Source organism: Sylvia atricapilla, chromosome 9 (assembly GCF_009819655.1).
Source record: "Sylvia atricapilla isolate bSylAtr1 chromosome 9, bSylAtr1.pri, whole genome shotgun sequence".
NCBI classification, from domain to species: Eukaryota; Metazoa; Chordata; class Aves; order Passeriformes; family Sylviidae; genus Sylvia; species Sylvia atricapilla.
Window position 1 is genome coordinate 14,854,057 of NC_089148.1, and position 25,910 is coordinate 14,879,966.

The following is a 25,910-nucleotide window of genomic DNA, read 5'->3' on the forward strand; positions in this document are numbered from 1 at the left end:
AAATGGAAAGCAGGAAGACAAAGTCCAGCATTTCAGAACTGCAGGTGACCTTCTCACACCTTCTCACTTTCTGCCCGAGACCTGCTACAAGGGTCTGAGCTGAACCACAGCCTTTGCCAGGCACAAGAAAAAACAGCTTGTGGTCACCTTCTAAAGGCTAGCAAATGAGGCAACCCCTCCCCCCATCCAGCAACACATTAAAATCCTGATGGGTCCCTTTGTGCACCAGGATTTGCAGTCCACACATGCAAACTCCTTGTCATTGAAAAGGGCACCCCCAGGCTACCCTAGAGCTGGGGAACATGCAGGCTGCCCCTGCCCTTAAGCAAGGGGAGGACCAGGGCTCACAACTGCAGTGGCAGCACCATTCCCACCGCTGCAGAGGGTCGGAGCCTGCGCGATGTGCAGCGATGCACAGGGCATGCACAGTGGCAGCAGCTCAGCTCAGCCTTCAAGGAAACCCTCCTCTTCGGGGGAAGGTTGCTAAGCAGCCAGGAAGGGATGTGGCCACGGGAACTGGAGATGTGCTGTCCCTTCTGCAGACATTGGTCCCAAGAGCTGACAGTAGCTCAGGCAATGCAGCCAAGCAGACAAGCTCAGAGCTCCACAGCGCAGCCCCAGCAGGAGCAGCTCAGCTGCTCCCAGGGCAGCCATGGCCACAGACAAAGGATGAGTCCTTGGCTGGCACAAGCTGTTGGAGCCAAGAGGAGGGAAAAAACACCCGACAGATCTGGTTTTATTATCTCTGCATTGAATCGGCTTCTTGGCTGGACCAGCACCACAAGGTAGATTAAGGTCTCTGAACTCCTGCTGGCAGGAGTTGGGGAGTTGCTCTCTGGTTGGCTGCTGCAGGATCTGACACCAGGAGCCAGAAGCATCCATCCTCATCTGCCTTGGGCTGCAGCTGCCCAAGACTTCATGGACCCTACAAGGCAACCATAGTGCAAAGCCTTCCAGGACCAGCCATGAGAAATCAATAGCCTCCAACTGCTTTTGATACTCTCCCACTTCCAAACCCTGACATCACTACCTTTAGAGCCAACAACAGCTAGAAGAAAGCCTGAGATTTTTCCTTCCCACCCTGTTTCCCTGCTGATGTCCAGGAGCACCAGACCGCAGCACACAGGAGAGGCTGCCCTTACCTTTGGGCATCGGGCTGGGAAATGGCATTGACCACAGCCTCCACTGCTGTGTCAAAGAGCTCTGGGTCCTGCAGAGAGGTGAAAGCTGCCTGGATGAGGTTCTCGCAGTCCATCAGCGGGATCTCCAGCTGAACCCAGCTGGAGAAGCACTTCAGCACCTTCTGCTTGATGAAACCGGGGGAGTCCTGCTGCTGCAGCAGCTGCTCCAGCAAAGGGAAGACAGAGCCGCACTCCTGCGCCAGGACGCTGCGTACCTGGCCCTTGCGGTACTGCGGGAGGCGGCTGGTCTGGAACTCCTCCGGCAGCACCGTCAGCAGCTCCAGCAGCGCCAGGCACCGCGCCCGCCCGTCCACGTTGGAGTCCTCGGCCTGGAACATGCGCACCATGTCTGCCACGGCGCAGGGCCAGGCCTCCGGCATCATGCTGAGCGCCAGCGAGGCCAGCGCCACGCACAGCCGGGTCAGCACGATCTTGGAGCCGCTGGCAAAGCGCGTGATGTGGGTGAAGAGCTGCGACTTGAGGCTCTCATACTGGTCAGCCGGGATGTCGTTCCAGTAACGGGAGATTTTAATGTGGAGAGCGCTGGCACCAAAGTACTGGATCTCAGGCACCTTGTCCATGTGGAGAAGCAGCCAGCTGAAGTGCCATGCCTGGGGAGATACCTGTGCCTGCATCAGCCATTTCTGAGCCAAGTTCTTGTTCTCGATGTTTGGGTCATAATACAGCTGATGAAGAGCCTGGAAGAGAGAAGGAAGCATCCTAGAGCAGCCGAGGAACACCACTGTGGCCTGTCCTGTCTTGGAAAGGCTTACCAGGAGGGCTCACTAGGATGAAGCCCAGTGCCCAGGCTGCCCTGCACAGCAAGACCCCCTCCCCGGGGCAGTCTGTGTTACCTGGCCTCCCTCTACCCATTCTCAGCGAGAGTGATCTGGCAGCAGGAGAGGACCTGCAAAGCATCCTTCCCCTCTTCTCATGCTTCACTCCAGAAATGTCTTTTCCTTAGTCATTTCCCACCTTCACTCATGCTGAATCTGTCTGCTTCCCTGATAATGTGGCCTCACTGGGGTGGGCACAGGACCCTTCTTCCACATGAGGACTGAAAGGGACACGGCTGGCCAGCCCTCCCGCCTTCCACTCACACCCGCTCTCTGAAAGGTGCTGGGGTCCACAGCTTGCATCCATGTGCCCAAGGAATGCAAGAGCCACTGCAGATCTTTGTCAGGTTATGCAGAGTCCTGAAAACCCACAATCACTAAGTTCAGGGATTAATCTCTCCATTAAGTCCTTTCAAACTATTCCCAAACCCACCTAGTTACAGCTGAGCCAAGAGAGCTGGCATCCAATCCTGCCTCTGCCACTGCTTTCTGTGACAGTCCAGTGCTGCTTAGTCCATCTCTCCATATGGAGAAGGGAAACATCACTTACCTGCTCCTGTAGCTTTGTGAGATCTAGTTACTGCTTTGCATAGCTCAGATCCACATGAACAGCTTCACACAGGCTACAAGGCTTTATTTGCAGAGGAATATTATACAGATATGAAGCCCAACCTTAATTAGCTACTTATCCTGAGCGGGTACAGCCAGCCACCACTGCTATCCTCGCACAAGGAGGGGAAGAATAACTACTCCTTGTCTGAACTCCATTTTCCAGCAGTGAGGATTTCTGCCTGGCACAGCACGTTTCATTTCAAATTGCTGACTGCACACGCCAGGAGAAGGGAAAATCCATGGCACCTGTCAGGCAACGAGGCACCCGTGACACCCCACCAGCAAATCAGAGGGTGATTGCAGCAGGTGCAGAGGACTTTTTTGTGTTCCCACCCTGGCTCCAGGTCTCAAATAACCTCCCCCTCCCCCTCTAAAAAGCTCTATGAAATTCTTGCAGATCTTGTACCCAGGAGAGGATTTAAACCCTATTTTTAAGCATGCAGAACTGGCAGCTTGGGGCACAGAAACAAGCTTCTCAAGCAAGTGCTTGTGCCTCCTGCTGCTTCCCAGTGTGAGACCAAAGAGCAGGACAGTATGGCAGGAACTTTACAGAGCCGGCATCGCCTGGGCCATAATCTGAATCACTGCTGTTCAAGACTTTGTGACGGGGAAAATGAGGATAACCTCTTTGGAAGAAAGAGGTTAGGAAGTACGTCGTAGGAGACGTACTTCAACCAACATGGGCTGCAGAGGGACAGCGTCTGACCCACAAAAACACGTATCCTGACACAGAAAAGGTTAACCCTACATAAGCAGGGCATGGCAGAGAGAAATCTGTCCCAACAGAGCAAGCCAAGGAGAGACCACGAGCTCTCAGTAGTTAGCCAAACCCTTGCTCTGTTCCCAGTTATCTTGGACTTGGATGCAGGAAACATCACTCAGCTGCTGAGGCAGAGGTAAGCACTGTCATCCCCTCCAAACAAAGCAACAATTTACTTCACTACAGAGCAGCAGCTGCAGATGTGCTAAAAACTCAGCAGCCACTCCTGGGGGTAGAAACCTGGCTCCTACCCCTGCTGTTGTGCTAAGGACTGAGTCATCCTGCAGCAGGGCTGAAGCTGGAGCTCCCAACCATTACCAGCTCAGTCTCTTGCTCCCATCAGAGCTTGCTGCTTATTTTTCTTCCCAAATAAATCTCAGTTGAGATTCCCAGAATGGTGACAGCCTACTCTTTCCCTTCCCAGCTTGCTGGGCATTGTCACAAGGTGAAATGAACAGTGGCCTCTGCATGCTCCCTAGCCCTGGATCCTTCCCCACCTCTTTCCCAGCCCCTATTTTTACACCTCCATGTATTTCCTAATGCATTTATTTCTTCTATTTTGAATAGTGCTACCACTTAGAAAATTGCAGGGAGAAAAAAAATCCCCATGCATCATATATTACAATGTGTACACAGGAGCCCTAACCTTTAAACCTGCACAAGCTTTGCAAAACACAGACTGCACCACGTGTGCAGGATGGACCTGGCCCACAGTGTTGGGTTTCTGCAGGTGACTGCAGACCATGGCAGGGCAGCAGAGCAGGGGTTGGCAAACACAGTCTGCCTGCTGAGAAGCAGCTGAGGGTTCATCCCCCACCTGACCAGGGCTGCCAGTGCTGCTGGCTAAGACCTGGTCTGGCCAACAGAGTCTGCTTCAAGCCAGCAGCCTCTGGTGCTTCCATGTGATCATCCAAGTGAATGGAGAAGAATGAGCAACCAGGAAAAGCCCAACATGAAGCTGAGGTGCAAGCAGGTACCAATCCTGCACACACACACACACATCCTGCACACACACCTCTAGCACACAAACATCCTGCACGTAACCCAGTCAGAGACTCCAGCACCGGCTATGGTAAAAAATCCTGGCTGTTGCATTGTAACAATGGCAAAGAGGGAGAACTATCATAGCTGCTCCCCCCAAGACTTGTGCTGGGGAGATGTTACTGCCTCTGCATTAAGAGCAACAGTGAGCAGTCAGGTTGTAAGACCTCTTCCCAGCTTTGCAGATATCTGGACAGATCTCCCACCACCATCATCCCAGCACCTTGCCTGCATCCCTCATATCCTGTCCCTTGCACAGTCCCCACGGTCACCAGTGAGCTCTCTGGAGAGGCATCCACACCCAGCAACACCAGCTCTGAGCCCTGCTCCTCCCGCTCCTCTTGCAGGGAATCTCTGCGGAGGTTTCCAGCAAAGGTCCCCAAGGACATGCTGGAGCCTCCATTGCTCAGCATCTCAGGGAGAGAAGGTGAGTGGTAAGATGAAAAAGTCTACCAACTACACAGAGAAACTCGGATGGAAGCAAAGTTAATGCTGAAAGCTCATGCAAAGCTCAAGCTGTTGGAAGTCAGAAGAATATTCTGGAAAAAATCTATCTCAGCCTCCTTTTGCAAGCACCCTGCCTGGGAGGGGACCAGCGGTGGTGGCGCCTGAAAAAAGTGTGGCTGTTCCTGCCTGCATGCAGGACACCAAGTAGAAAGGAAAGGCAGCATGTGTCCCAAGGCTGCCAACAGCACACCCCATCCAGTACTCTACATAACATGGGAGACCCTTCCAGAGGACCTCCAAGGCTGGGCATAAATACTGGGACCATCCTAGCTAAGCTCAGTGCAGCAGAGGAAGCCCCTGGGAGCAGACTAGGCTCTCTCCCTGGCCTACAATGCACATCAGCTTAGAACCATCCTCTGCTGAGAGCACTGGGCACTGCAGATGGGCACCTAAACACCCAGCGTGCTCCTCCTCAGCAAGGAGACACTGCCCTCATGCCAGACCATGCACCAGCACCAGCTGCTGCTGGACTTCAGTCTGACCACTCTGGCCAGCATCCTGAGGCCCATCAGGAAGCACTGGAGATGACAAGGGGAACTCATTAGTGCCAAGAGGGAGCAGCAGAAGGCATGAAATTGGGCGACATATAACAGGGAGGCTTTGTGCATTCCAATTTGAACGGGTGGCTGACACCAGACCTGCCTTCTCTGCAATTAGACCTGTAATGTGAGAACTGGTAAACAGCCTGGCTGTCAGCTATGCCCTTTGGCCAGGAAAGGAGCCTTCTCCAACATCAGCTCTGCTTGGATGAAAATAATTCAAGCTTATTAGGCTGGCTCTTCCCTGCTCTAAAAAGCTGTGACGAAAGCCTCAGTCAGGCTTTAGTCACTGGAGCGACATCAGCCCCTCAGGTAAGCTGCACTGGTGCAGGGCTGCCTGCCCAAAAGACATGGGTCAGAGATCCCATGCTGGTTCCTTTGTCAGGTGGAATGGAGGCAGTCCAAGGAGAGTTACAGCCAAGCGGAGGCACCTGATCTTAGGCTGCACTCAGGCAGCAGAAGGGAAGAGGATCTGCTACAAGCTCAGAACCCCCAGCTCTCACCCTTCAGAGCTCCCGCAGGGAGCCCAGTGCCAGCAGGCTGCCTCCCTCCCTGCACTGCGTAAATGCATTAACAGGGGGTACCCTGCAGGGACGTGTTGTGTCCACGCCATTACGGGGCGACAAGACGAGCCTCAGACACGTGGCTCTGATCCCAGAGCAGGAGTGTGCTGCCTCCTGTTCCTGGGGGCTCCATGGGGAGATAGCTGCCCTCCAAGGGCAAGTGTGCTTGAGCACACAGAGCTGACAGCAGGTACAGCCCTGAGTGAGGTCTGCATCGCAGCTGGGGAAACAAAAAGCTGCAAAATAGAATATATTCCCGCTCTGCTCCTCGTAGCGTGCCCACAGCCACGGCATGGCGAGGGCAGCGGTGGCCACGGCCCCTTGGCAACCACCAGCCTCCTTCCAGCAGCACTCCCAGGATGTCTCCTGCTGCAGTCTCTCGCTGTCCTTTCTACTTGAACGCACTCGCACCGTCAGTGCTCCAGGCCTGCAACAGCACAGCCATTACCCTGGCTCTGCCAAGTGAAGGGAACATCATCCCTGCCTCCCCCTGCCTGCAGCAGCTGCCCCCCCGGCCCCAGCGGGGCAGGCTCAGCAGCCAGCACCCCGGGAAGGCGGCAGCCTGCCGAGGATGGCAAATGGATGCAAGATAAAGCCGGGTGTGTGCCGCCAGGCAAGCTGCTCCTGTTCAAGGACCCACATTTTGCCAGCAGTCCGAAAGAAAAGGGGTTTTCTCCCCTTTCCTAATAAAAGATGCTGCCACCCTGAAGCCCCTCTTTGAGCCCAGCTTGCCCACACCAAGTCTTCAGCTGTCCAGAAGAGGCTGCAGCCCAGACATAGCTCAGCAGCTCTGGCATCCCTCCCACTGCTTCACTGCCATCAGCCCTCTGCAGAGCACGGGGTTGTCACCAACAGGGACAGGGGCTGTGGGACACGCATGAGCTCCCAAGTGAGAGTGGGCAGGGGCCTGAAAAAGCAAAAAGTTAGCAGGACCAACTCATCCTGGAGATGCAAACCCAGGATGAGTTGCAAGGGTGAGCCAAACACCACTGTCCACTGTCCTTTGTTTCTACCCAACACTCCCATGATGGAGTACTCCCAAGATGGAGTACACAAGCAATTTGAGAGAGGAATTTCTGCTGGAGCCCAGGCACCGATCCCATCCATTCCTGCACCCTAATACATCAGAGCTGAGATGAGGCTCCACCAATGGCCCTTGCAGAGCTCAGACAGATCTGTACAACAAGATGCTGCCCTCTCATCCCATCAGCACCACACTACAGGAAGGAGCCATGTGTTCAGCCAAGGCTGGCTCTGGCAGGAATCTGCTTCTGCAAGAACATTGGCTTAAACATATAACAAGGTGACTCCCTGCTTCCCTCAGTTCTGCAAGACTCTTTCCTCCTAAGGCCCGCAGCTTACCATCCCCAGTGTGGCTGCCACCTCTCACACATGCGGGCTGCCTCTAAGGACTAAGTGGTCAGTCCACTGCCAGACTGAGGATGCCATTCCCTCACCCTCCAGTATTTGTAATTCTCTTGATCAGGTTTTTGAAGACAGGCAATAGCCTGCCGAAGAAACCAGATGCACCGTATTTCTCCTCCCCATCCTCCTGGGCAGAAGGCAGCCCCAGCAGCTGCCACATCCCCGAGGCTCAGCATCTCGGAGGAGCAGTGATCAAAGCCGTCCCTCTCCCATTGCGGTAGGCTCCGGATGTCAGCTCCACGGCACCCCGCCTACCCATCCTGCCGGAGAGGCTCTGTGCATTCATCAGGCATCTCCAGAGAGGCACACGGCAATCTGGAAGGCCCTGAGATGCCAGACCGCTAATGTGCTAGGGAAAAGACGTCAGCGAATATTACAAACACCCCAGAGGATCAGAGGCAGGACAAGGGAGGAAAGACCTGGAAGGAATTAGACAGAAAAAGAGGGCGAGAGCCTGCACTTGGGAAACTCATGGAGGAATGGCACTGCCTTGTTTCTTATTTCAAGAAGGACGATACTGCTGAAGCAGATTCAGCTGCACTAAGAACGTGCCAGGAGGGTCTCACATTCTTCCTCTCCTGTCCAATACTGCAGTATTAAGTGCTGAGGGAAACCAAGATTGCAGGGGGCACAAGTCCTTCTTGTGGACAGCTCCTCTAAGATGGACAGAGTAGGCTGGAATAAACATCTGCAACCCATCTTCATCATTCCCTAGCACCAGGCTGTCAGTCACACAAGGGACAGCTCCTGGGCACATAAAAGCACATGCAGGTCACAAACCAGACTGCGCCATTTAGGCAATGAAAAGCTGAGCATTCTCACAGCCTGAAGCCCTTGGCTTTCTCAGCCTTGCCTTCCCTCCAACCCCTCCAAACACAGCAACAGAGCCCCACTCAGCAGCAGGTGCAGGGGAAGCAGAGCCAGCCCAGAGCTGCTGGACTCCCAGCAGGTCCACACAGCATGGCCCCGCCACCGGCTCTAGCTGTGCCGAAGTCAGAGCAGCATCTAGGTCAGGCTTAGAAGAAAACAAAAAGCAGACAAGCAGCCCTCAGCTAGGACTGGGGGATGCTGACACAGTAGCCCTATCAAAACAGTCAGCCCTAGTGCAGCGCCATTCCTTCCCTGTGCCACAGGAGAGCTCCCTATGGAAAAACTGAGCAAAAAAATACAGGGAGCAACTTTCAGGTGGTTCCTGAAGTGCAGCATCTGAAGCTGGCACCTGTCCACAGGCTTTTAGACCTGGCCCTGCCTCCAGCACCTGCACCCTCCTGCCTCCCTGAAACCACTGTTCACAGCTGGAGGCTGGCACTGGTTATGCATAAACACAGCAATGATCCTCTTCAGCTACACAGGCACCCCAGAGCCCTGCAAAACCCCACTGCACAATAAACAACAGCAGGGGTACAAAAGGATTTTCTAGGGACAGAATATTCTCCATGAAAACCATCAGAAGACTGTGACAGGCACAGTCTTCCCAGACTGCCCTAGCTACAACTGCTACACATGATGACTTCCAGTGCAGGGGACCAGGAAAGGCTTCAGCCCTGATTTAAGAGATATCCAGCTCCTCACGGTGTTCCTAACCCCAGCACTTATCACTGACTGACTCAGAGTGGAGTCAAACCCCAACTTTAATCAGTATTCAGTATTATTAATAGAGCTACTCACAAAACCTGGCAGGTGGAAGAACCCAGGCCAGTAGGAGCATCACTCATCTGCCAGCATCACCTCTGACAAAGTGGCTCTACCCACCTGCCTCCCACCAACCCTGCTCCCAGCAAAGCCCATCTTTCCTTCCCTTTGCACCCTACAAACCTTCTTGGGAAAGACTGACACAGGAAGGCTCTGAGCTGCTGAACCTCTGTGTTTTCTTCTGATCCCACCCCACGCTTCTTTCCCTGTTCAGGGATTGTGCTGCTGCCCCCCACCAGCAGCTCAGAGCCCACTGCAGTCCACAGCTGCACCTTCAGAGGACACTACTGAGATGGCAAAGCCTGTGGAGATCAGGAAAGGCAGAGGCAGGCTGGGGGAGGGGAGATGAAGCATCCTAGAGGGCATCTCTGCCTCCTCCCAGGCACTGGGAGACTAAATTCCGAGCAGCTTGGCAAGGATGAGCTGCCTCTCAGCACAGACGCACCTCACCCAGCCTGTGCCGGGTGCCCTCCACCCTGGCACTGCCCACCCTTCCCGGGCCAGTGTGCGCCTCATTGTTGGTGCAAACAAAGGAGCAGTTTGTGTCTGATGAAAAGAAAGGGAGTCAGAGGCAAAATCATCCAGCAGCCCTGGATGTATGCAGATTAAGCTGCAGAAGGTTGCACGAACGTAGCATTTTCCAGACATCAGTTAATCCCCTGGCTGTGCTCTATCCCCGTCTCCCTGGAAGGGGTGGGCTGCGTCTCACCTGCAGCCACAAAGGCAACCAGCGCCCAGTGACAAACCCGACACCCCTGACCTGACATCTCCTGTGAGACCAGGCAACCTACTGGGAAGGGACTGGTGTGAAAAGCTTGAGGAAATGGTTTAGTGGTGGGCTTGGCAGGGCTGTACTAGCCATTGGACATGATGATCTGAGATCTTTTCCAACCTAAATGATTCCATGATTCTATGTGCCCACCAGCACACCCATGAGTATTGCCTTGGCAAGGATCTCAGTCTATTCTTATAGAGGAAAAATGAGGACACTGGGATTCCCACTAACTGTCTGAGGACCAAGCTATGGATGTCTGTTGGTTGTCTGGCTACAGGGTAAGTGGAAGAGTGATGCACTTGCTGTTTGCCCTTCAGGGATGCATCCTCTGCTGCCCTGCCCCCACCGCCTCCAAGGTGGGCAAGGGAAGGGTTTTGCTCACTGAGACGCCCCGTTTAGTCTCTGTGATGAACCGCAGGTTACACATCAGCTGCTCAGGGCTCATCGCAGCAGCAGTGTGATACCATCAGGCCTTGGTTTGCCGTGGCCATTCCCTGGATCCCAGATTCCAGTAATCAGCCTCACTCCTGTTGCCCTGCAGATGCTCTAAGGACCTTGAGCTTCAGCAGGAGCAAAGGGGATAGATTCTTCGTTTAGAAAGGTATCAATGGGCTATCTGCCCGCTGAAGGCTTTTCCCAACCGTAATATCCAATAATTTCCAGCATCTGGCAAAAGTTCCTTCCTTCCCTGCCTAATGGAGACGCTGATAATGGACTTCACATTGATGCAGCTGGTTCAGCAGCCAGGACCAGACCCGTGGGCTCTCCCTGCCCAGCGCTGCAGCTGGGGACCTAGAGGACGCCAGTCAGAAACGCACACAACCCCTCCCTTCTGCTCCTATTCCTGCCACATCATTTTCCCTGCCCGGGCTGCCCCGGCGGCTCTCCCTCCAGCCCCACGTCCCAGATCCCCAGCAGCGGCAGGCACAGGGGACGCCGCCCGCCGCCCTCGCCGTGCCCGGCAGCGCCGAGCAGGTGCCCCCCGCCCCCCGAGCCGCATCCCCCGCAGCACCGCGGCACCATCAGCATCCCGCCGCCGAGCCCCCCGCGCCCCGCCACGGCCGCGGCGGGATTCGCTCACCTTCTCCACGTTCTCCACGGTGAAGTCGAGGCCCTGCGGCGGCGGCGCCTCCGCCCTCCGCTCCATGGCTGCGGCGGCGCTCAGGAGGCGGCGGCGGGCGGGCGACAGCGGCGGCGCACGGGCAGCCGCATCGCGGCGAGACCCGCCTCCCCGCCCGACGGGGGCGGCGGCACCGCGGCGGCGCGGCTCGGCGCGGCGCTCCGGCCGGGAGACGCCCGCGGGACCCTCCCCGAGCGGCCCCAGAGCCCCGCTCCGCTTCTCCCCGGCCCCGCCTCGCCTCTCCCCGCGGCCCCGCAGGCGCGGCCGGGCAGCCCAGGACCTGCCGCAGCGCCGCGCCGCACGCCGGGAGCGGTAGTCCCGGCCCCCGCGCGTCCCCTGCCGGGCGGCAGCGCTCCCCACGCGCGGGGCGGGCAGAGCCGGCGGGAGCCGCCCGCAGCCCCGCTCCGCGCCCTCCCGCCGCCGCATCACGGGCACCCCCGTCCCCATCACGGTCACGGCATCGTCACGGCAGGGGTTGGGACGCGCAGCCCATCGCTTTATTGCTACAGGAAAAGGCGACTGTACAAAAATAGAGTTTATCCCTCAAATTTTACAAATAATAGAAAAAGGGTGCGGGGTGCACGGGGCGCTGCCCGGGGCTTCAGTGCAGCGCTGGGGTTAAATTACACCCGGCCCCCGGGGGCCCAAAGTCATAAATAGGAGCTGCCGCTCGAGAACAATAAATAAATAATTTAGAGTAATAAATAGTTTAGTGCCACAGCACCACGGAGCAGCGGGGAGACCCTGCCAGTATCCTGGGAACCAGGCAGGGGTGGGGGTCCCAGTGGGTGTCTATGACCAAACACCCTGCAGAGTACAGGGGCTGCTGCTGGTCCGGCCGCCGGCCCCCCACTCCACACTGGTGCAAACTGGCCCCACTGCATGCCTCAGGAACATCCCTTCCCTGCACCACTGACCCCAGGGTGCCCGAGGGGCAAGGACGTTTTGCCCCCTCTGAAGCTTGGCTGGCCCCTGGAGCACAGGTGCAGCAGAGCTGCTGATGGACACTGGGCTGACAGACCCTTGGGAGCGGTGGGGATGGTCCATACTCTCTTCAGCTTGTCTCCCAGGGCTGAGCCAGGGCACCTGGGCAGGACCCCACGCAGCCAGTGGCACCAGCTGCTTGGCACTGAGCAGGAGCGGGCTTGGCCACCCACACCCCAGTCATGACTCCACCTCACCTCGGTTCTTTGTGGCCACATAATAACAGAGGCACCAGCCTCTGCTAGACCCTTGTTCTGGGCAACAGTGCCACTCCCTGCATGTGGCAAGCTGGAGTCTGTCGGCATGTGTCGAGCTGGGGCCAAGCCAGCGGCCCCCTCCTCAGCCAATACAGCTGCACTCAGCTGCTGAGAGCTTCTCCACTGTCTGCCACGTGTTCTCCACATCCATGAAGGAGACAGCCTCATAGCGGGTGGGTCGGCAGCAGGGGTGGCTGAGGACCCGCTCCTGCGGCCCCGGGGTGATGAGCTGCTGCCGCAGCAGGCTGCCCAGCGTCAGGTCATAGTTGCTGCGTGCCCGGTGGCAGGACCCGCTGCAGTACTTGAAGAGCACGATCTCATCCGAGTTGAAGCCCAGGCCCAGGTCACGCACCTTCACCATCAAGTTGCGGATGTGGCAGTTGCGCCCACGGGTGTTCCGTGAGTTTTTCCGATCCCCCTTTTTGCCCTTGCTGATGCCTGGCGGTGATCGCTCAGCACGCAGCAGCAGGTCCTCTGCCAGCTCTGCGGTGCCTGGGCTACCTGTTGTCGTGTTGTCCCCTGCACATGGAGGAGATGGCACTGTCAGGACACATCCTGCACCCATTGCTCTCCTTCTGAGCCTGTTGGTCCCCTCTGTGACCTGTAGATCCCTCCTGATCACCCACCATGGCAATGGCTGGTGCCTGAGAGGGTGTGGGGGTGTGTGGGAAGATTCCTCTAGCCAAGAATCTTCTAATCTTCTCATTTCTAGGGCTCTGCCACATACCCAGCATGAAGCTCAGGGTCTCATGTATTGAGATCCCCTCAGCTCAGCCTCAAAAAGCAGCCACTGCCCCACACAGGCTGGGGTTCCCCACATGGGTTCCCAACCTGCCCATGCCCCACACACAGGACTAGCATGCCCAGGCTTGGGGGCCTGTCCCAAAACGCACCGTACAGCTGGCTCCAGGCAGCGCCAAGTGGTGCCTCCACACCGTCCTCCGCTGACAGGCTGGAAGTGGCCATGCCCCGTGGCGTGGGGGCCGCGTCCAGCGTCTTGTTACAGGGTGGTGTTCGCAGGGTGCCTGTGGCCAGCCCAGCCAGCAGTGACAGGATGGCAAAGAACCCCCACAGTGTCCCCTCCTGCAACGAGTCACAGCACAGAAGGGTCAGCCCAGACTAGGGTCTGCACACCAGGAATGAGGCTCCATGAGCTGGAGATAGGTGGGGATGGGGTCATGTAGTCCTGGCCATTGCAGCCAGAGCTCACCTTGGGCTGCGGGTGCGCGGCGGGTCCTGCAGGCCTTCGTTCTGGTGACCTCTGTCGCTGGTCCATGCTAGCTGCAAGTACAGAGGCTGGGGTCAGTGCCCATACAGGGCGGGTATAGAGCTGGCTGGCTGGGAGTTGCCACATGCCTCCCCTGCCCTGGCCAGGCATGCCATCCCCTCCCTCACCTCCCACAACACCTCCTACCCCTCTCCTCTCCTAGCACAGTCAGGCATCCTCACCACACTGAACTCCTCTTCCAAGAGACTGGGCAGCTTGGACAACCCAGCCTTTGTACAGCACCTCTCCTCGGGGGCAATGCAGCCATGTCCTTGTGTGAACAGCCTGGGATGCCAGGCTGGGCTATGAGGCAGTGGCTGGGGCTGGGGCTGGGACTGCTGCACGGGGGGGCCCTTTCCCATGGCCCTTCCCTGGGAATGTTTTTCTTGCTCACAGTGGGAGCCTGACCTTGGAAACTCCAAATCCATTAGCACAGGGTCCTTGGGTGCAGTCACCCCTTGGCCCCACGCTGGCTCCCCAGGCTGCTGCCTGTGCCAAGCTGGGACACACAGCCCCTGAGCAGCCTGGATGAGCGGGACTGCAAGGGGCAGGATGGTCAGGCAGCTCCTGACAAAGCAGGGTGTGGAGCACCATGCTAGACTCACTGTAGTCATTCACCCCAACACCAGTGCTTGGCATCCACTGCCCTGACATGCAGAAAGGAACCGCATCCTTGCTGTGTGTGGTCCCAGCAACACAGCAAGCATGGTCTCATGGGAGTGATGTCGCCCAGGAGGGGATGGGGCAACTCCCATCTGCAGCTATATCTTTGCCTTCTTCCCCAGCTTCCCCCCTGCAGCGCAGGGGTGTCCCAGTGCCTAAAGCTAGGATACCCTGGCTTTGAAGAGCTTTAGAAGTGGTTCCAAATGGGGTTGTACCTGTCTTGGCCCATCTGCTACATACACTATCTCTCAGAATGGGACAGCCCCCTTGGAGCTTAGTGACATTCTGCATTCATTTCCTCCATCCCCTCTATGACTTTGGCTTTGCCCCAGGGTGTCCCAGTTGCTTCCACGGCGAAGGAAGAAATGGGAGATAGGCACATGCTGAGGAGAGCACACCTGACGAAAAAATAAGTGAAAGCACATGCCTGGGTATTGCTGGGTCAAGAAGAAAAAATTATTTCTTCCAGTCCCTCTAGCATCACAGGAGACGGTCCCTAAGTCCCAGCTGTGGAATCTGATGCCACCCTGCACCGGCCATACTGTGACACGGCTCTGCGGTGGGCGCTGCCAGGCCCATGTGCCCCCTCTATGGGTCGTGCACCAGGCGGGATGCGCCCCCGGTGCCGGCAGGGCTCTCACCGCCCCCCCCGGACCGCCACAGCCTGGCCAAACACAGCGCACGATGCACTTCGCTCCCGGGGCGGCCCGTGGCCCCACGCCAGCCGCTGCCGCCAGGTCATGGATTTCCCAGGCCAGCACCGCCGGAGGGGCCAGGCGAAGGTCCCTGCGCCCTACTGGGAAGGGGCGGACTCCCCGGTCTTCGCTTCCGCGGCCGGCCGCCCCGTTACGGCCCCTCGGCTGCAGCATCCCGGCGGGACGGGACGGGATGGATCAGCCGGTGCAATTCAGGCTTCTCCCGTCCGGCGGCAGCACGGCCCCAGACTCTGCAGCGGGAGCGCTGCCGGCGGGGCGCCGAACGAGGGCAGCCTCCCTTCGCCGCCGGGAGCCCCAGAGCCGAAGCGACGGACTGACACAACCAGTGCCTCCCCAGACTCGGGGCCCCGTCCACGGGCGCAGCTCCTGGAGCGCGCAGGACCGCAGCCCACGCTGGCCCCGCAGCCCCGCTCGACACCTGCTTTCGTCCAGCGCGGGCAGGGCTCAGCCGAGCACCTGGGCGCCCCACGGGGGTGCCAGAGCTGCACACCCCACAGCAGCCCCCCATGTCCCGTACGGGGAAATCTGGCTGAGATCTGCCCCAGACACTACTGCCAGAGAGACCCCTGCCGGGCGATTCATAGACACAGGAGTTTTTTTTTTTTCCCAGGGTCGGAACCGAGCCCATCCATGTGAGCACCTGCCTGGACCCCCACCACATGTGTCTCTCGCCCGGGGCTAAGCAACAGCAATTGTTGGTGCAATCCCTTAGCAAACGACCTCACACTCACTCGTGCACAGCCCAGCGAGAGCCCCACTGCCTGCCCTGAGCACGGGGCGCTGGGGGAGGATGCCCCGTGGCTGCGCCAGGCCTCCGGGAGAGGCAGCAGACACCCGCGAAGTGCATCCACGAGGGCCCAGCGGGTGCCCCAGGCCTGCGGCGAGTGTCTCGGCTCTCGGAGTAGCTGTGCCAGCCCTGCAGCCGAGGGTTCCACCTGGAAGAGCAGGGGGATGCCCAGAGACCTCTTCGGGCACCTGCGGGCACCGGCGGGGGCCCTGCATCCCTCCGCGCTGACTCTGGCAGAAGAACTGATGGGGCTCAGAAATCAACTCCACGTATGAGGAGGAGCGGGCACCCGCCCCGCAAACGCTTGGCCGGGTTTGCACAAATGTGACACACGGCAGACACCAAACTCGGCCCTAACTCAGGGACAGCAGAGCCTGGGGGCACAGGAAACCCCCGCCCCTTGCCTTCTCGCCTGCTCACCGCCCGGGGCGCACACCTGTCCGACGTGCCCAACGGGTAGGGCGAGAGCCCAGGAAAGAGGCGGGAGAGACCGTCCCCGTGCCCCCCGGGCGCCCGCAGCGGGGTGCCCCCTCTCTCCGCCCCGGCAGGGAACCCTGGCCCCGCCGCGGCCCCCAGCGCTTCCCTCCGCCGGGTCGGGCTCGGCACCCCGGTAGCCGGGGTGGGAATTATCCGGGAGTGGCCCGAGACCCCTCACCGACCCTCGAGTACTGCCGAGAGGTGGGCGGCGAAGCGGGCTCCCCTCGTCCCCCCCGTACTCCCGGTACGAGCCTCCGCCGAGAGTCGGGGCCGCCGGCAGGCTGAGGCGGGCGCTGTCGCCCGCCGCCCCGGCTCGCACTCACCGTGCCCGCGGCGGGGACCATCCCCCGGGCCGCCGCTGCCCCGCATCGCCTCCGCTCCCCGCCGCCCCCCGCCGCCCGCCGCCGCTGCGCCGGGGCGGGGCGCTGGCGGGGGCCGGCGCTGCCCCGCCGGCACCGACTGCCGCCGCTGCTCCCGGTGCCGCTCCCGCTGCGTCTCGGGGTGCGGTGCCGGCGGCGTCAGGCGGACGCGCAGTGCGGGGCAGCGGCGGCTCCATCCCGCTCCCGTCCGTCGCTATCGGTGTCAAATTCCAGCCACCGTCACCTGACCGGCGGGGCGGGCACCGACATCGGGACCCCGACTCGCACTGGCACCAGGATACCAACCGGCACCCCGATCCGCGCGTAGTGGCAGCGGCACTCCGACCCGCACAGGCGCCCGGACCGCACCGGGATCAGGAGGGCACCGGAATCCCGCCAGCAGCAGGAGCTGCAGCCCAACCCGCTTCAGCACCGGCTCTCGCCGTGATCCGCACCGCCTCCGAGCTCCCGCGGAAACTCGCACCCTGCCGGGAACAGCACCGGGACCCCCGGAGGCACCCGACCCCCGCTACCGCCACCTGCCCGTGGCCCGACCCCTGGGCAGGTGGACTGGCAGTCCGGACGGACTCTCCGTCATCGGTGCTCCCTGCCCCGACGGCCCGGTCACAGCGCTACCAGGACGGACCCACGGACACCCTCGGGAAAGGGTTCAGCCCTTCCCGGAGCGCTGCGAGAGCAGAGCCGCACGGGGATCACGCGCCCCGCGTCGGAGGGCAGAGCCCCGCGGGGGACCCCTCGCACACGTGGGGATCCGACGGGAATGGGCTGTCGGGCAGGGTTAGAGCCATCCCGGCAGCTCCTGGCAGCGGCGGGCCGGCGTCCCAAGCACCTCGAGCCGACTCGGGTCACCGGTGTGCCCGGCGCTCGTGTCCGGCCGCGCCCGAGGAGGAGCCCGGCCTCCCGCCCGCCCGCGCCCCGCGACGCCGTCCTGCTCGGCTGGGCCGCCCGCCACCGGGCTCCTTACCTCTGCCGTCGCCCTGCCTCCCTCCGCCGGGGCCGCCGCTGGCCCCGGGGACATGGGGGCCGGCTGGCGAGCCGAGCGGAGCCCGTGCGAGTCCTTACGTCACCGCCCGGGGCCCTCCGCGTCCATCCTGAGGCTCTCGAGTGCTCCTTGCGAACGTGCCAAATCCCGGGGCCGCCTCCACTCGGCCCCGCTTCACACATGATCCCCTGGCCGGAGCTGATCGCCGGGACGCGCCCCGGGCCGGGCGAGTCCCCCGGGTCCGGCCCTCATGGCTGCGGGGTCCGAGGGCGCCCGGGCGGGCTGCGCGCCCCGCGGTGCCGCCGGCCGTGTCACCTGCCCCGGCGGCGCTCCGCCGCCTGGGCGCAACTCCCCGGGCTTATGCAACTCCCCGGCTGGAGCGGGGCCAGCGGCTCGGTCGCCGGCTGTGCCGCGGCTGCACGCCGGCCCCCGGGTCGCCCCGACCCCGGGCCACCCGCGTGGCTTTAACCTCCTCCCGGCCACCCGGCAGCCTGGGCCCCGCGGTGCCACGGAAGGGTCGGATGGCCGCTCCTGCAGCCACCTGCGGAGCCGCCGCCTCGCCCGCTCTCATCTCCTCGGATTATCCAGCGCGGGGATGACAACTCCCGCGTCCTCCTGCGACATCACCTGCCAGGGAGTGTGCGGGCACAGGCGGCGCCCACTAAGCCGTCCCTGCCACCCGCGAGCAGGAACAGCGGAGGTGGCACGCGGCCCGGATCAGCTGCTTCACCTGCCCTGGAGCGGCACCGTGTGGCCCCGGCTCCCCTCTTTTCATCCCCACTCCTGTCCTGGCACAAGCATCTTGACCTAGTCGATGTATATGGGTGGCTCCCTGACTGCTAGTGGGACTACGTGGGAGTGTGGGCTCTGCCGTGGGACTGGTGCTCCACGGCCGTGGCCTGGGGCTGCTCCCATCTGAGATATCCTCGTGGGAATCAGGGGCAGTGCCCGTGGATGCCTTTGGCCCGGCAGAGCTTTGGGGGCCCTGGTGCACCCCTGCGGTGAAGAAACAGCCGGGGGCGGGTGATAGGGAACAGGATCCTCTGCTTTGCAGGGCTACAGACTAATGCAGCTGCCTGCTTGGCAAATTTCAGTGTGACATGTCCTGTTCCAGGTTGCCTGGCTGTCCCCATGGAGCTGGGTCTGGCCACAGCCTTGCCCATACTAGGGAAGCTGCCCAGGAAGAGAAGGCTGCCAGTGAAGGGAAGGGCTGCCTCCCCCACTGATAACCCTCAGGGCCTGGAGACGGCCTCGGGCGCTGCCTCAGCAGAGGGGTTACCCCATCCCCTCCCACCTTTCCTACAGGTTGGGCAGGTCTTCATATCTCCAGGACACAGCCAGAAAGTTCTGAGGATGTGATGCTGGTCATATTCAGGGGGCTACGTGGGGCATGGCACAGGGTATCCAGGGGACCTCATACAGGTGTCCCCACAGTGTTCCCGGTCATGTGGAAGAAGTGGTTGTCCAAAGCCTGGCCTCTGTCCTCTTCCAGGTGTACCCCCTTCGAGGCTGCTCTCCCAGACATCTGGAGGCACTGGCTTCCTCCTCTGCCCTTTCTTGTCCTGGGAGACATAAGCCTGCAGCTACTGTCAGCCCCACTAATGTCCTACCAGCAGCACCTCCTCCCTGTCCCCTCACAATCACAGTGGCATGTCCCAGCTATGTGCCTCAGTCCCAGAACTGCTCTCCCCTCTTAGGCTCCCATGAGTATTGGCTCTGCCCTGGGATGTGCTGAGCATGGGTCAGGCTGCACAGAGTACTGGGGTACTGGGGTGCAGGGCAGGGTTCCAGCCCCACAGGTCTCCAGACAGAGGGGTGACCTACTCCCTGATTGCTGCTGGCACTGCCTGGCTTGGTACCTCCCAGGGCACTGCCTGTGCCAGCCCATGCTTCTGCACCCCTTGGGCTTGGGGTACCCCCAAGTGTCTTGTCTGGTCTGGAATAAGCCCTGCCGAGCCAAGCCAGGACCTGCTGTGACATCTGTCCTTAGAGATGCCACCCTTGCATGTGGCAGGATGAGGGTGATGCAGACCAACCAGATGGCAGGACTGAGCATGCCATGACTGTTGTCCAAGACCATGGCTGGGTGTGACAAAACATACGTGGGAGAGGGCTGTGACGCAGGCTGTGTCCCATCTCAGCAGTGACGTGGCTCTTCCAGGGATATCTCTGAACAAGTCTCCTTGTCTCAGCTGACCTGAACATCCTTGTGTGCCCTGGTCCCAGGCTCTGTGCTCTTTTCCTCCTTAGCCCTCCCAAGACCAGGACAGGGCATGGGCCATCCCTGGGGCTGGCTCAGCCCGATGGCAGATGTGGTCCTGCTCTTTAGATGCTGGGAAGAGAGGAGGGATGGAAGGAGGATTTGAGCCACTCCAGCATCTCCTTGAAACTTGCAAGCACGCATCAGGGAGGGCTGGGCAATTGCTTCTCTGGTGCTAGCAACAACCCACTCCTTGTTGTTTAGAAGCTGGGAGGTGTGGCAGACCAGTCAAACACCCGGAAGTAGCTTTCTTCATGCCTCCAAGCAATGGGACTGTCCCCAACATATCCTGTGGCTCTGGGAGCCCGGTGGCATCACCAGGGTTTGCCTAAGGGGTTACACTCCTCCAGCTGGGACTTGGCAGGTAAGAGAGCTGGTCATAGCCTTGGTCCCTGGCTTCCCAAACCGTTTCCTTTTCCAAGACACTGTGGTGAGAAGGTCACTTGGCTGGACACCTGCCTTTGTCAGGGCCGCACCCAGCCTGATTGCTGCTGTGACCCTTGGCGGGAAGTCATTTTGCGACCACGAGTCCCCAAGAGAGCAGTCAGTCACAGGCAGCTTGTCACAGGCAGGACGAGTTCTGATGCCTGTGCTTCCAACATTAAATGAACCTGCAACCCCCTTTCCCACCCCTCAAAGACACCTGCAAGGAGGAGCACAGCCTTCTTGTGTTCCCAGCAGCAGGCCACTGGCATTGGCCAGCTGCAGCTCCTGGCAGCTGGATTACTGTTCTGGAGTCAGTAGTGAAACCAGGCAGAGGACAGCCCAACCAGGGGAATCCCTCTGCCTCCCATAAAAAAAGGCCCAAGGCAGCAGAAGAAAGAGGCCAGCCAAGCTTGTTTGATAGCTTTATTGCTTCTGTGATATGACAGAATCAATGTGACATAAGCCGGCTTGGAGGAGCCTGCAAGACTCTTACCCTCCCTGCCTAGAGGGGAAATGAAAAAAAAAATGCAGAAACTAAAACTTATTTTAAAAACTCATTGAGTTCTTGCATCTTGGCTTGGTACAGTACTGGCGAATGCACTGGCCTTTCTGAGACCCTGTGCAGGCTGTGCAAGGAGCCAGAGCCCGAGGGGCTGGGCAGTAGCCCCAAAGGGGCTCCTGACTGAAGGGCATGTCTCCAATACTGTGAGTGACATGCCTGGACTGACAGCACATGCTCTGCTGGTGCCCATGGAGCTCGGTGTGGTGGCTGCCTCCTCACCAAACACTCTGGAAGCCTTTGCCTGTGCCCAGTTCTGCCCATGTCCAAGCCAACTGCCCCCATTTGACACAGACACCCCTGTCCTGACACCTTCCCCCACTGCCAGCAGTGCTCACACTGAGGGGTAGCACAGCATGGCTTGGCAGGGCCTTCTCCACTTCTCCCTCTAAGGAAGGAGACACTGGAAGCCCAGAGATGCTGGAATGAGGAATGCTGGGCTGGATCCCACTGCTGCCTCATGCTACCTGGCCATGATGCTTACCTTTGGCACATGTGAGCTTGAGGCCATGGCATGGGCAAGCCTAACAGGGTGAGCTGGTGGTGGGAGCCCAATGCCAGTGTGGTGAGCACCGCTACAAATGCACAAGCAGCCCATGGGGTGGTCAGCACAGCAGCAGCAGCTCCCTGGCAGCTCCTGTCCTCCAGAGCAGCACATACAGGCTGCCCTGCAGCTCCCCAGACCTGCTCTCTGCATTAGTTGGAGGAAAACCCACCGCGGTCACTGGCCTCTGATCTCCCTGTGTTTCCCTGTGCCGTCTCTAGGCAGGTTCCCTGCCACCCGAGTGGTTTCTCTGCACTACAGCGCATCAAGGCACCAGGCAACCCTGCTCTATATTTAGGCTGTGGAGAATTCCCCTGGGCTCTCCCTTCCAATCTGACAAGGTGAGTCACTGCAAGGGAGAGGCCAAGACTCACATCCGTCCCACTGACCCTGCTCTGACCCGCGTGCACCGCTCCGAGCTGCCAGGACTGCAGCGTTTCAAGGGCGGGAGGTGGCTGCACAGGTGCACGTGGGAGGCAGCCGAAAGAACTGCAGCCAGGAGCAAAACCCAGTGCTGTGGACTGCTCCTGGAGCTGGAGCCCAATCACCTGGCCATGGGCTGCTCTGTGGTGTCAGTGAGCTAGAGGAGAGTCTTGGTCCCCAAATGCTCTTTCCTTCTACATGCAGGTGGTCCTGACCCACCATAGTCACTCTGAGCCATGCACTCAACTATTCAACTTGGACTCCTCTTACTGGAGACCCCTGTCAAGGTGGAGGGAAGGGCTTGGAGTCATCTCCCTGGTCTGTAGGATCAACTTCCCATCAGGACTTGTTCATGGCTGTGGTGGACAGCTGGCATGACAGGGAAAGCTGAGCAGTGGCCATGCTGTGTCTTGGACCTGGAGCCAGTGAGTTGGAAGATATAAGTGCCCTGTAGCTTTGTAGTGTTTAATAAACTAGTCTTAATCAAGTTAATGCTGTCCTTTGGGGAGGTCCTTTCCCCAGTGGGTGGAGAGGAGCCCAGCACAGACACCAAAGGCTCTTCTCTCCTCCTTCTGGATGCAGCTGCCCACTCTGCCATCTCAGCTCACTGCAGCCCATGGATATGGTCCTAGGGCTTTCATGGCTGCTGGTTAAAGCATCAAGACAGAGAGTGGGTGTCAATCTTTTCCCCAGCCACAACCTCAGCCAGATCTAGACCAAGAATTCCCACTGCCAGCATGGCTGGGACTCAACAGAAGATGGTCCTGAGTCCAGCTGACACCCAGGAACTGCAAAGGGTCTGTTGCCTGGTGAGAGCCCTGGAAATCCAGTGCCAGGGACTCCACAAGAGCAAAAAACAAACTGGGAGATACTTCAAAGGAGTATCTGCCACAGCATATGCCCAAAACCTTGCTGGAAACCTCACAGAGCATCCTGACAGGAGGCATGTCCCTGGGGGAACAGGGACTGCCCTGGCTGGGAGGGCAGAGCAGTGGGGATGGGACATGGGAAGGGTAAAGGGAAGGAGAGCCACCCAGCATGCCTTCTGCAGCCCAGAAACAGCAGGATCTTCGAGCTGCTCCCAGATGAGAAGGGAAACAGCAGCCACAACAAGTAGCTGGAACCTGCCCCAGAGCAAGCTCCCTGGCTACAGGCACAGCAGGCAGGAGAGGTTCCTGAGGGACGTATCCCACACCGGTCTGTAAGCAGCACTCAGTGCCGTGTCCTGGAAGCTGCCTCTGTCTGCAGCCTGGTCTCAAACCATTCTTTACAGTTTGCTCATCTGCCCCATACCTGGGTCATTGCCTGCCCCTCCTGCACACCCCCCTGAGGGTCTCAGGTCAAAAGTCACAGTCCCTGCAAGTCAGCAGGTGCAGAGGAGCCAAGCGAGCCCTGCTCTCAGCATTCCTTGCCCATGCCAGGGTCATGCTCCCTTCAGCCCAGAGCAAAGCAGACTACAATCCTTGGGCTGTGTCAGACACAGTGCCAGGACCATGAGCTCAACCCACACCCCTCCGGGATTCCCCTCCACTGACCCCAGCACTGGCTGGCTGTGTGCCAGTGCCTTGACACCCAGGTACTGGGACAGTGCCTGTGGGTGCACTCCAGCCTGCTCCAGGCTAGGAGAGCACAGGAGCCACTTTCCACATGTGACTGTTCATTCCCTTGGCAATCTCCCTTCTGCCCACACTCTTCAGGTGGACGAGACCACCCTGCTGCCCTCGCACTTGGCCACATTGATCAGTTTATTCCAGCTCCTCTGAAATACGTATACAAATCAAATGTGCAAATAGTGCATCTTGGGACGGCAAAGGAAAGACGTGCTCCTGAGAGTAGGAGGAGCAGCAGTGCTAGAGCAGCACGGGAGGAGCTTGGAAATTTAGTGAGCAGGGGCCGAGCAGAGGGTGAGAGTTCCCATCAGGTTCCATCATCATTGAGGTCACATGTCGCTTAAATAGGGAACATGATCGGGTCTGGAACGTAAAACAAACATCTTCAGCAGTCTGCTCTCAACTGTAAAGCTTGAGATCTCCGCTCATGATCTGACCTCCTTCCAAAGAATAAATTACTCCCCTCCCACACAAAACCAAAGTGAGATGCTGTCCAGAAACAGTGATACCAGTCTGCACGGACTCCACGGGGGCCCTGCATAGCAGGCACAAACCAAGAGACCTGAAAGCCTTGAGCACAACGCGGCAGGCTCCTCTGCATCGTGACAGGCAGGAAAGTGGGGAGGGTCTGCTGTAGGCAGAGAAAGCCACTGGCACCCTGCTCCAGCTTGGGGTCAGAGCAGAGGCAGAGCAAATGGCTATGAAAAACACAGCCAAGTCAGTGGCTGCTGCTGTTTCTGCCTCTGTGTGGAAGGAAGTGAGGAAAAATGCAGAAAAACAAACCCATGCTCATCTCCATCCAGAAGCTCCAAATGGAGAGTAAGAGGAAGCCATTATTCTCCCTTCGAATTGTAGCAGCACCAATGACACCGAAGTTTTGGATGGATTTGTTTTCCTGGGGAAAGGTCTGAGGCCGGTGACAATGCAGATGGAGCATGAAGAGGCCAGGTTTTTCGCAGGGCTGTGCACAAGCAGACTTTGCCTTGTACCTTGGTATTTCTAGTATGGTTCCAGCAGTCTTTTAAAAAATAATACTTTGTACATTCAGGCTTTGCTGCCTTGGGGCAGCATCACCTCCCATTTGGCACAAATCATTTTATTCACAAACCTTTCTTCTCTCTCCTGAGTCTTTCCTGTCTAATTCAGGATGCAGAAGATCTGTCTGCGATGCAGAGTTCATGAACTGTCCGCTCAGCCCCTTGCCCACCTCCTGCCAGGTCTAGGCCTGGAGGTGGGAGATGTAACCCTCGTGCAGACTGGCAAGAGGGTCCCAGAGCACCTGGGCATCTCTGTGTATCTTCAGTGAGGTGGGATTCTTGCAGGGGGCTGCCAGTGCCTGCTCCCAGAGCTGCAGCATGTCTTCATCTCCTCCCTTGGACGCTGTGGCTGCAGCCACTCAGATCCCACTGGTAAGGTCAGTGATGACTCGGGCTTTCACCAGCTTTCTCAGAAATTCCTTCTCCCGCTGGATGTTGTGCGTCCAGGACTGGAAGAAAATGAGAGAGACAGGAGGTCAGCAACTACCCTGGCCAAGCATGCTCCTGTCCATCATGCTTGGGGGATTGTCAAGGTCACAGATCCTGCTGTAGATCAGAAGAGCCCTTGCACACCAAGGACCTTCTCTTATGTAAAGCTGACGCAGCAGGGTCAGACCCATGCACCTGAGGTAGGAAGTTTCCCCATGGGCTGGCGGAAGTTTTTTGGCATGGTGAGATCTGGGCAATCCAGGTCCCTTGGGCAGATGTGCCCTCCCAAGCCACTGCACAGAGGAGCCCAACAGCACAGCACTGGTGATGGTCTGTGACAGGGAACAGAGCTGGCAGAGGACACAATGGCATGACATATACCCAGCACACAGAGCTCCCTGCCAGGCCACGGCAGTGCATGAGGATGCATGCAGCTGAAAGACTCCAAGATCCCCATCAAAGCTGGCTCTCGCTCCTGCTAGCCCTATCAAGAGGAAATCACTGCTAAAGGTTACACTAATACAGTGTGAAGGGTTAAACGGCCACATCTCCCAGCAGGCACTTCAGAGCAGTGGTTGCTATGAGCTGGTGGTGTCAGCTCACCCAGATGTGTTCCCTGCAGCAGGCTTGAGCTGGGATCATAGCACCTGCCATCACTCCCCTCTGCTGGGACTATTGAAGCACTCAATGAAAGCAGGAAATGGTTTGTCACACCATGGAGCCCAAACAGAACAGGGAAAAGCAACTTTCCCCAAAATCTCCCAACAGGACAAGAATCAGAGTACATGATTTTGGCACAGTGCTCTGGTCAGCAGGTAATCTGAGCTCTAAATAAAATCTGGACCACTACAAAATCACTCTACAGGAGCCCCCTGAAATGGCCTCAAACCAACAAAGCATCAGCCCCACGAGCCCACTGAGGGCAGGCACTCTGTGATAGGTATTGAAATCCACTTTACCCACTGCCAAACTGTGGGCACCTGCCTGCAAAACACTGGTTGTATACATCATGCACAATGTGCATGTGGCCCTCCTGTCATCCTGCTTGTCCTGCCCTG

At 58.7% G+C, this 25,910-nt stretch overlaps 3 protein-coding genes across 11 annotated transcripts in view; all 3 read right to left on the reverse strand.

Annotated features, from left to right (window-relative positions):
- Window positions 1-11,268, reverse strand: part of IPO13 (importin 13) — a 31,316-nt gene extending 20,048 nt beyond the window's left edge. The window contains exons 1-2 of one of the 3 annotated variants that reach the window (XM_066325026.1): window positions 11,013-11,268; window positions 1,143-1,879 (exon numbers count right to left, since the gene is read on the reverse strand). In XM_066325026.1, the coding sequence (XP_066181123.1) occupies window positions 1,143-1,879; window positions 11,013-11,078 (803 nt within the window). In that variant the 5' untranslated portion in view covers window positions 11,079-11,268. Of the gene's footprint in view, window positions 1-1,142; window positions 1,880-2,567; window positions 2,644-11,012 lie in introns of those variants that run through there. The other 2 variants (XM_066325027.1, XM_066325028.1) reach the window with 2 other exon arrangements.
- A 258-nt stretch (window positions 11,269-11,526) lies between these two features.
- Window positions 11,527-24,323, reverse strand: ARTN (artemin). Its single transcript, XM_066325040.1, has 4 exons — window positions 24,170-24,323; window positions 13,503-13,573; window positions 13,186-13,375; window positions 11,527-12,811 (listed from the first exon to the last, which is right to left on the reverse strand). The coding sequence occupies exons 1-4, from the start codon at window positions 24,321-24,323 to the stop codon at window positions 12,375-12,377; spliced, it is 852 nt and encodes a 283-aa protein (XP_066181137.1). The 3' UTR covers window positions 11,527-12,374.
- ST3GAL3 (ST3 beta-galactoside alpha-2,3-sialyltransferase 3) overlaps window positions 20,661-25,910 on the reverse strand; it is a 187,025-nt gene continuing 181,775 nt past the window's right edge. For all 7 annotated transcript variants that reach the window (XM_066325032.1, XM_066325035.1, XM_066325030.1 and 4 more), the window contains one exon: window positions 20,661-24,872. In XM_066325032.1, coding sequence (XP_066181129.1) covers window positions 24,783-24,872 — 90 coding nt within the window. In that variant the 3' untranslated portion in view covers window positions 20,661-24,782. The remainder of the gene's footprint in view (window positions 24,873-25,910) is intronic.

Coding starts and splice junctions, on each gene's coding strand:
- ARTN (XM_066325040.1), bottom strand. CDS start 24,323: ATGCTCCATCTGCATTGTCACCGGCCTCAGACCTTTCCCCAGGAAAAC. Junction 13,574..24,169: donor CTGGATGGAGATGAGCATGG/GTTTGTTTTTCT, acceptor CTGTACTTGCAG/CTAGCATGGACCAGCGACAG. Junction 13,376..13,502: donor CCGCGCACCCGCAGCCCAAG/GTGAGCTCTGGC, acceptor GACTCGTTGCAG/GAGGGGACACTGTGGGGGTT.